The sequence below is a fragment of the Cucumis sativus genome, chromosome 3, assembly GCF_000004075.3.
Source record: "Cucumis sativus cultivar 9930 chromosome 3, Cucumber_9930_V3, whole genome shotgun sequence".
NCBI classification, from domain to species: Eukaryota; Viridiplantae; Streptophyta; class Magnoliopsida; order Cucurbitales; family Cucurbitaceae; genus Cucumis; species Cucumis sativus.
The window spans coordinates 22,803,179-22,814,133 of NC_026657.2; the positions used below are offsets into that span (position 1 = coordinate 22,803,179).

A 10,955-nucleotide genomic window follows, 5' to 3' on the forward strand; every position below is an offset into this window, starting at 1 on the left:
TATTATTTAATTATAGGGTATTTGGGTTTTTGGTGGACAATTGTATTTAGAACTATTTTTGAATTGGGTAGGGACATTTGAGAAATTGTTTCATTTATTTACTTTTTAGATTTTTCAATTTTGCTATTCTAACAATTTAAAAATAAATTTGTTATTTTCTCAAAGTAAACCTCTTAATTTGTCATTTTTCTTGTCAACCCTTGATTTAAAAGGAACGGTGTAAAATATTGCCGATTAGGTATTTATGAATTTTTTAAATTTTAAATATTGAAACAATTGTTTGCTATTAAATTGTTAATTATATATCTTTAAAATTTTCTTTCAATGTTTATATATTGACATATATGAACCATGCATATAATAATTCAACAATAAAAATAAATAGAATTAGATCTTAACTATAAATATTTAAACAATTATTTTTCAATTAAAAAATATAAGTCTGAATTAACTTTTAAAACCTGAAACCAAACATAATTACGAATCAATTCTAATTATATATATATATGAAAATTAGTAATTAGTACATAACTTTTACAACTTTTATAGTCACTAATATCCTTCCATAAGTGGAATGGACAGGCATAGATAGAATCCAATAAATTTAGTATTGTTCGTAAATATTTTAATTTACTTTTACTATTTAAAACCCTTAAACAAAATTATTGCAATTTGCTATTGCAGGAAAGATATTTTAAACTTCTTTTTTTCAGTATATTCATTAACAAATTACAGAATAGTTCAGAAATTTAAAACTATGATTCCAACGAACTTCTAAGATTTCCAAAAGGAAAAAAACTCCCAAAATTTTCATATATCACTTTCAGCAACAAAGTCCAAACTAAGTAAAGAGCATCACAGATCTTTAAAAGAATTATGAGAAAAGACTTGAAGCACAACATTGACATCAAGAAGAGTTATGAAAAAGAAATATTACAACAAAACACAATGGACAAGATTTGCAATAAAAAGTGGCAAGGAGTTGGGGCATCTAAAGCCACTTCCCATACAGCCATTTCAAACTTCCTAAAATCGATTTCTTTCCGCAGGTTCACAATAGATTATTTTCTAAGATCAATGAGTTTGGTTGGAAAAGAATTGAGATGCCTTCAATTATTACGAAATTCATAGAAGAAAAGCTAAAATTAAAAAAAATTGTACTTCTAGCAGATGAGTTGCCAGTGTCCGCGACTGACTTTGAAAAAACTCAGAATTCCTTTTTGTTGCTGAAGGAACTGCAAAAGAAACAAGGAACGGTAGAAAACAAACAAAACACAGCTTTAAACAAGAACTGCACCAATTGTGATATTTGTTTCTTCTAAAAGCCAAGTTTTATTCTCGACAAGGACAACTGTTGATCAATGATGGTGATCATCATCTCCATAACCATCGGGCGATCCTCCAGGTCCCACAACTTCCAGCTGTGAAACACAAATTACAATTAGTGAAATCATAGAGGCAAAAGTCTGGTCTTTGAATAGGAAATAGATTAGGATGCCAAATGAATAGGCTTATTTGAAAAAAGCCTTGTTCTTTGAAAGATACAGAACAAAGCTATTAATATACCACTAATGCCTACATCCTATCAAAGGAGTATAGGATAACATGGAAGAGGGAGAGAACTCTTAATTCCTATATCGCATTTTTTTTAAAACATAACAAATACTAAGTTATTAGTACACACACACACATTGAAAGATTAACAATAATTTATTTCTCAAAAAGCATGATTTTGATCTAAGCATTTTTGGTTATGTAGGCAACAATCATCAAAAAATAATCTTGAAAACTATTTGCAAGATTAGTTAAAAACACTTTCCATAGTTATAGTATTGCAATTTTAGTAGTTTTGAGTTTTGAGTATCGTGTCATTTCCCTCCAAAAGGAGCCGAACATGCTGATTGGAAAATGCCAATTGAAATTTTGTGAAGAAATATACAATATCAACATAACATAATAGTTTAAAATGAATTCTAACCACAAAGTACTGCGAGCACACAGGGCACTCATGTGGCACTCCTTTCCTCAGCCGAAACCAGATAACATCATGCTCATCCTCTACAATTAGAAAGGAAGCAACAGAAGTAAGATGGAAATTCTAATGTGTAATAAAAGAAACACAAAATTAGCCTATGTAACATTTGGTCAGACTTGCACAAATGATGCGAAAAACCATGGAAAGGAAGAGATTGCAAGTACTCACCATCTTCACCTCCAGGACATCCAACTATTCTTTCATCATAATATGACTTGATAACCGCAGGTGCTTCCTAAAGGAATACAAGTATAAGATTTCTTCCAGAAACAAGTCACGCAAGAAAATCTTTTCATTCATATACTCAAACACAGCTTTTTATGTGTAAAGCACGGACCATAAGATGCAATGAAAGTTACAGGTTCTTTCCATAGAAGAAAAGTCAGCCTTGGATCATTAAACAACTGATCAGAAAATCAACCACCACATAAAAGTGAATAGTTTTTCTATAAGAGCATAAAAGTGAATAGTCAATATCATAGTTACAAAATAAGCATAAACCATAGATCTACTTAAGTGGGAGAAATCTCGGTAAGAATCCCCACTTAGATGGCAGCAATGCAAAGTAGATCTACTTAACATATTTTATCACAGATTCACTTAGACAACACTATTTCAAATAAGGAATCAAAACAACAAGGCTCGTTTGATAACCCAATTGATTTTAGTTTTTGTTTTCAAAATTAAGCTTATCAACACTACTTTCCACTACTGATTTCTTTAATTTGTTAAATGCTTTTAGGAGTGTTTTCAAAAACAAAGCCAAGTTATTTTTTTAAAAAATAGTATTTGAATAGCTATTTTTGCTTTTCTGGAATTGTTTTGGTTGGCAATACGTAAACCGTGGCAAAGAAATTGTAAGAAAAACAAGCACAATTCTCAAAAATCAAAAACAAGAAACTAAGGCCTTGTTTGGTAATCATTTTGTTTTTTAAAATTACGTCTATAAACACTACTTTCATTTTCAACTTTCTTCCTTTGTTATCTACATTCAAGTATTCTACCGATGGTTTAAAAATCCAACCCAAATTTTAAAAACTAAAAAAAGTAGCTTTCAAAAAGTTGTTTTTATTTTTGGAATTTGGTTAAGTCAACCATTGTATTTAAGAAAGATACAAATCATTGGAAGACATTGAAAGAAAATAGATTTAATTTTCAAAAACAAAAACTAAAAATGAAATGGTTACCAAATGGGACCTACATGGTTATCGAACTAGGTCTAAATATTGGAATGGAAAAGAATCCAAATCTTAAAATTTCTCTCGCCTCACTTGTTGTGGTCTCTCTCTACCAACAAAGAAGATATCTTAGTAATCTCTTTCCCTTAACTGGGCGATTTGAAGGAGGCTCTGGTCTTAAAACAAACAGCCAAAAACCTAAGTTTTTGGGTATCTCCTGCAACTTTTCGGGAGGACTCTGCTCCAAACAAACAGGGGTGTAAGGTGGGTGAATGGCCTAATGGTTACTTGGGGATCCCTTTATATCGAAAACTATCTTCTCAAAGTATTTTGGCAGCCTATTCTAGACAAATTAAAAAATGAGAAGAGCACAATTTCCTTTCCAAAGGACGTAGATTGACCTAATTGAATGACACTTCATCCAATCTCCCGTTTCATGGTAATTCTGCAAAGAAAATGTGCTGTAGTGTTTTCATCTTCAACATTCACTGATGTTAATCATATATTCAACAATGGCCTCTCTACTCATGATTTTTTTTTTTTTTTTGACAGAAGACTAATTATATTATTTGAAAAAATGTTGTGTGTGTGAGGAGAGACAATGAGACATGAATTTTAGAGCAAATCTTCACCAATCTTCCTGATACTTTCTTTCAGTCTTTAGCATTCCCTTTGAAGAGGTGGAATTTCAGAGAACGACATATTAAGAATTTCTTTTGATAAGGTTCAAATGGCAAAGGAGTAATCACTTGTTTGGTTGATGTGGTCTCTGGTTATTCTCTCTTATGAATGAAGGTTCAATCATAGCATCAAACTCAAAAACATTAGTCTTCTTCGCAAGTGGTTATGGAGATCTCCCAGGGAATATGTTCTCTTTGGCATATAGTGATTGCTAGCAGATACGCAGTGACCCAAATTTATAATGAGACGTTCCTATTTTTCCAATAAAAACTCAAGGTCTTATTGATATGTTTGTTCTGGAGTGAATCTATTACAATTATGTTGATCCAATTGGAAATGGTGCATCAGTCAGATTTTGGTGAAGTATATGGTAGAATAACTTATAACATAAACAACCTTCAGTGATGATGTTAGCTTGTGATTGTATTAGGATACCAGCTCAAAAAAACTCTGGTTCCAGACTTGTGGGATAAGGCTAATCACCATCAAAGTTGCATTTCAAAAATAACAGAAAGTAGCACAGCACCAGAGAAATCGAAGAGAGGGTGAACCTTATTATCACGTTTGTCTTCAGTTTCCTTAAAACCAGGATTCTGAGAGTTTGAAATTCCACTTCTAGTGCCTTTTCAGTTTGCTATGTTTATTATATTGTGGTTTCAGGGGAGAGGGGGGGAGAGAGGGAAGAGAGAGAGGGAGGAAGGGAGGGATAGAGAAGGAAAAAACCCTCCCTTCTCTTGGATTTATGAAAAAAGGTTTTGCATACCAAAGGTTCCTAGAAAGTACAAGGTGTTTCTTTAGTCTGCTTTCTTCAAAGGGTTTAATTCAATATGATTATGCTCAAGAAGGATCACCTCTTATTTGTATCCAACATAGCCATTCTTTCCCAAAAAAAAATAAAGAATCCACTACACATCTCTTCTTGAACTCCCATATCTCTAAGGCTAGGCAAAAATTTCAAAAGTTTCAAACTTTAGTTTTGTTTGCCCTTGTAATGTTATGGATTCTCTTCTTCCAATGTTGGTTGGTAAAAGATTAGGAGAACCTTACTTCATGCAACCTATATTCCAACTTTGAAAGACTAAGGACAAAGCTTCCAGCCAAATGACAAAGCCAAGGTTCGACATCCGTGGTCTCAATCGATGTATCCTTGCTACATTTCCAGACCAGCAAGATATAATAAGATTATTTCCGCAAACAACTTTCCAATCTAAAAAATTATCTTCCAAAATGAGGTAAAAAGTTTCTAACCAAATTGTGCAACAAAGAGTTCAAACTTTTTTCTATATGTTCGTGAGAGTTTGGGCCTACTTACACATACCTCGACTAATCTCAAAGGACAACCCGCCCGACCCTACAACATTTGGGTGTTAAGGAAACTCATAGAAAATTAATTCCTAAGCAAGTAGTCACCATTGATTAAACCTATGACTTCTTAGCTAATTATTGAGACTATGTCTCCTCTTTTACAGTAGACCAACCCATAATGGTTGTTACAAAGAGTTGAAACTCATACATCTAAAACCAAACGGCAGTCTGTCACTGATTAGTTAATCTACCAAATACCAATGGTATCCAAACTACAGAGAGAATGCATCTGTTGAAGTACCCAAAAAAACATCGAAGTGAAGAGGCATTGGCACAAAAACTATGAAAAGATCACAACACTGAGAAGTATATTCACCAGTTCATATGCTTTGTAATAAATAATCAACACTTTGGAGTTCAGACTTCAAAGAATGGAAGCAAAAGAGACAGTTTTTACAGCCAATCACAAACATTTAACTCTTCAAGACTGCAAAATTTTTAAACCAGAGAAGACTAAAATTGTTGAAAAGGATATACAAGATTAGGCTTTAGAAGAAGAGCATAAGATTGTCGGTTATTTCTTTAAAAGGAAGCCTAAGATTCTTTGAATGACCTTATCTCTAGACTTGATTTAGGTGAGAGACTCTAGAAGAACAACAAAAACCTACGAGGGAGTGCTAGGAGTGAGACCAATATTAGAACTCGCATAGTTTCTTGTTTCTAAATGCTAAGGAGCATGGACACTTAAGTTTGGCTGGTGTGTCCACCTCAAACATGTATCGGACACTTAGACACTCAGACACTCTTTTGACTAGTACAAACTCAACATAGGACACTTAAAAGTAAAATAGATGTGTCTAGTTGTACAAACTCAACACAGGACCAACATTTGTTAGACATGCATCAAACACTCATTACATATACCAAGGAGGCACGTATATGGAAAAAGTAAACAATATTGAGAATGAAATACATCTAACAAAAATAAAAAATTTTGGGAATGAAATACATCTAACTAATTTTTTAAGCATATAAATCCACAAACTCATTCACTTTGAATTTTCTTGTTGTTTACTAAGTTACGATGTGCAACAGAGCATGAAAGAAAAATGGTATGGATATTCAGGAGATGGAAGGGAAAAAAACTGCAAACCAAAATTCAGAACAATCAGTTTGCAAATATTTCGAGTGTCTGAGATCTCAATGAAGCACAACAAAGCTGCAGCTTAAATTCAAGTGAAAGCAGTAAACTCAATAAATATTGCTCTTGCCATGCCTTGAAATCTACATGGAATGAAACTTTGAATAAAAGCTAAAGCATCGAAATTAATTCTAGCAATGACAAAACAAGCAACTACACCAACCTTAGTTCCAAAAGGGCCAATAGGATGGTTTATGTCAAGAATGTCTTTTCCCTGCAAACGTTAAACCAACTAAAATGAGACTTGCATCCAATACTAAAAATACATCCTTCAGAAGCCAGCTTATAAAAAATATGAACATAAACCGCACAGTTGGAAAATTAAAATGAACCAACCAATGAAAGGAAAAAAATTTAACCTGGCTTTCCGAAACTGAAAATTACCATACCAGGCTCAGTTTGACAATCAAAATGAATTCATAAATTTTAAACTACTCCTTAATCCAGTACATTTCACAACGTGAAATGAAGCGTGGGAAAAACAACACGCAGCGGAAAGAGATCCAGGTAAGCAAGAAAATACAAGAAATTTCACCTCAAGCGAAGCTTCAAGCTCTTCACGCTCGTGTCCGGTCGCGATTGGCATAACATCCTCAACCGTCTTCTTCAGACCAGTATCAGCTACAGTAAAAAGTCAATTAACAACCACAGAAAATAAAAACAGCATTCCTACTCATACTATAGATCGACACGACTGTACGATAGTAATCGATTAATAATGAGACGACCAATTAATTCCACATATATATGGAGAGAGTATAAAATCCGAAGAAAAGTGCAAGATCTACCAGAATCAGAGGCGTAATGGCGAGCGAAAAGCGGGAGAGTCGAGGAAGGAGAAAGATGAGAAGCAGCAGCGAGTCGAGGGGCTTGGGAAATGCATCCCAAGGGAGCGGATGCAGGCGTAGATGATGAGGGAAGTGATTTTAAGGATTTGAGAGACGAAGAGAGCAATCTTCTCCACATGGTAGATTGAAATCTGTGAACTTTCGGGGTATGATCTCAGGTCGCAGCTCTTGAACGGCGAATTTGGCTCTCGTTTGCTCTTCACTCTCTCGCCCTTCACCAGCTTCTATGCTTTTGGAAATGGGAGAAAAGAAAAAGGCGGAATTGGTCAAGAGGAGGTGGCGATTAACCAAATTGATTTCGCACGACTCAAAATGTGTCGCACGTGCCGCTCCTATTTTTAAATTGGGAATGAAATTTTCATTTTCAACTCCAAATTTATTATATTTTTTCAACTTCTACTTTAAAAAGGTTGTTTGAGGCTAAATTTGGTCATTGTAATTCTAATTCGTGTTTAATTATAGCCCATACCTTATAGTACTCAATAAGCTATAATAGTTACTATTTGAATATATATTATTTGGTCATTGTACCACTTATAATCGTTTGAGGATAATTTGATGAGATTGAAATTTTGTATTAAAACTTGATGTAACTTGACTCGTGTTGATCTCAAAGTTAGGATAGCCACACATGATGCACTTGTACCGGTTTTTATTATTGATAGTATCAATGATAAACTTCTATCCGTTTGTATCACTCATAGATATTGATAGACTTCTATTGGCACATATCTGGGATGTAAGGAATGTAAAAAGAAAATTTGAACTTGTAAATAGTTTGACTTGTTTTTTTACATTTAAAGACCTCGTTGATTATATCACTAAAAGTAATTAAAAGAAAACTTAAACACGCTTAATGGTTTTACACTTATTTTATACTTGTAAGTATCTCAACCATTCATCTTTATGTATCCCTTTCATTACTCACACCAAGAAAGTAATTAAAATTGTTTAGAAAAATAATAAAAAAAGTTAAAACACATGACAAGTTATGATTGAACAATTGAATGTATCACACCTTAATCCGCAAAACAACCAAAATGCAAGAAGTAGTTCTGATAGGACGTAATTTAGCTTAAAACCTTGAAATTGATCTTATCACCTAGCTCAAATGTAACTCCTTTAAACTACCAAACAATAAAGATAAACATAACACAGTGGAAGTCAACTTAAACTAAAAATTAAAACGCTTAAAAGTTTCTCGTCTGGTAGGCCATTTTCTTCCCCTTCTCTTACTCGACCTTAAAGCCAATTCCTGGAAGATAAAATTTTAAAATGTAAGTCTAAAAGACTTTGTGAGGTTTTATGAAATCCTTTTCGCAATACATTCTCATAAATCATTTTGCAAAACCATAACATTTGTTTTAAACAGAAACATATCAGATCTTGTAAATATAATATTTCGTATAAATCATCATCTCGCATAAACACACATTAGTCCCAATCATTCCTTCCCAAAAATCTCGAATCGTTCTCTATGCTTGATCTCATTACCTCGCATTTAGACTACAATATCAACAGTATCCGAGAACACACAACTTCGTCCTTGTTGCTTAAGTCGTGTAACATAATCTAGTCCTTTTTTGCATTAGCCAGCTTCACTCCACCATGCAGGTTTTTTCTACGTGGTGGTCTTAACCTTGCCCATGACAGTTAGCTCATTCAAAGGAAGCAACTAATGGTTCATCATTTCTTAATCAATATCATAGTCATCAAATCAAACTTTAAACATTATAAAATATGTTTGAAATCATATAAATACTTTTAAAAAAACACCTTGAGAGAAAGCACCCACAAATACTTTAAGAAAAGATCACTCACAATACTTAGCCTTAGATCCTCCTCTTCCTTCTCTTATCGCGAAGCCTTCTCGTGAAACAAATCACAACACTTAACGCCTTGCTTTTCTTCTTCTTTTTGCAAGAGCAAAAAAATAGCACTTTAGCTCTTTAACAAAATCTTAGTCTTACTTAATGATCAAATCCTCTATTTATAGAATTGCAATTGTTATGGGGAGATTATATTGGAAAAATAAAAGACTAGTTCTCATAATCAATTCAATACAAGTGAGAGTGGTCCAAATAGAAAATAAATAAAAGACAGAATTACTTACTTATGATGGAAAAATAAGCCATCAATCTTCCAAACTGAATCATTACCAAGGACAATCCAATTAAAAAAATGTGTATGATAATGGGAACTCACATGTTGCTTGAACCATTTACAAATCTTGCGAACATGCATCAAGACAAAGATGACAAGAAGGTTGTTTTAAACTCAGCTGAATTGATAACGACATTTGAAAAAAGGTAAGATTAAAGTATTGCTTCCTACTGCTGAACTCTAAACTTAAATCCTAAATGACCAAATACTTACAATTATTTCCCTCTTAAGTCTTATGTTGGAGGCGTTGACAAGCCCACTCTAAATTTACCCTAAATCTCACAAACTTTTAAGAGCAGAAACTCATTCTCTTAGAAAACTCAATAACACACAAGAGAAGAATATTGTTCTCTTGAAACTCACTTACTTTCTAAACTTCAATTTGCTTCTATTAATTTAATTCTTTTCTCTTGCATACAAATGAAGGAAATGATCTCTATATATAGTACTCAAAAGACACTTCCTAAAAGACACAAAATAAATGAAATACATGTATACATACCATTCATGTACTTGAATAATTATATGCATCTAGAAATGCATATGTATCTTGAAATTCGAAATGTATCTATTAATGTGTTATCCATAATGTATCTAGCTTATTAATTTCTAACATGCCCCCTTAAGCTAGACTTCTCAAACTTCGAGCTTCTCTTTCATTTTCAAGAATGAGTCTGTCTTTAATGCTTTTTTGAATATGTCTGCAACTTGATATTGAGTCTTGCAATACTTGATATATACTTCTCCATCTTCGATCAATTCTCTGATGAAATGGTACTTGATCTTTATGTGTTTGCTTCTTCCATGAAAAACGAGATTCTTTGAAAGTGAAATAGATTATTGATTGTCACAAAACATAATGGTCTCTTTCTCTTGAGGAAACTTCAATTCATGTAGTACATTTCTTAGCTAAAGTTCTTGATAGTTAGCTACAGACAAAGAAATGTATTCAGCTTCTGTTATTGACAATGCTACAACATCCTGCTTCTTTAATGTCTATGAAACTGCTCCATAACCAATATTAAATACATACCCAAAAGTAATTTTGAAATCATCAATATTTCCTCCCCAATCACTATCACTATAGCCAACAAGAACATTATCCACATTCTTTTTATAGAGGATTCCATGATCAATAGTTCCAAGAATATATCTAAGAACTCTCTTTCCAACTTTCCAATGACTTCTCTTTGGTGATGTCATAAATCTACTCGATAAACTAACTGAGAACATAATATCATATCTAGTTATAGTTAAATACATTAAACTTCCAACAAGACTTCTATAAATGGTGGCATAAAAAATTTCACTAACATCATGCTTACTTAACTTTAAACTCAATTCCATAGGAGTACTCGCAAGATAAGCATTCTCCATTTTGAATTTTTTCAACAAATCTTTTGCATACTTCTTTTAGGAAATTGCAATCTCATTATCACCTTGTTAGATACCAAGAAAGTAATGAAGTAAACCCATATCAGTTATCTCAAATTCTTTTTTCATGCTCTCTTTGAATTCTTCAATCATCATATTTAAGTTTTCTG

General features: G+C 32.9%; 1 protein-coding gene across 1 annotated transcript; it reads right to left on the minus strand.

Moving 5' to 3' along the window:
- Window positions 1–842: 842 nt before the first annotated feature.
- Window positions 843–7,529, minus strand: LOC101211621 (cytochrome c oxidase subunit 5b-2, mitochondrial). The gene is made up of 6 exons (XM_004151195.3): window positions 7,189–7,529; window positions 6,936–7,021; window positions 6,564–6,614; window positions 2,204–2,270; window positions 1,979–2,058; window positions 843–1,421 (listed from the first exon to the last, which is right to left on the minus strand). Exons 1-6 carry the CDS (start codon window positions 7,364–7,366, stop codon window positions 1,359–1,361), a joined length of 525 nt encoding a protein of 174 aa, XP_004151243.1. The 5' UTR covers window positions 7,367–7,529; the 3' UTR covers window positions 843–1,358.
- Between the last annotated feature and the right edge of the window lie 3,426 nt (window positions 7,530–10,955).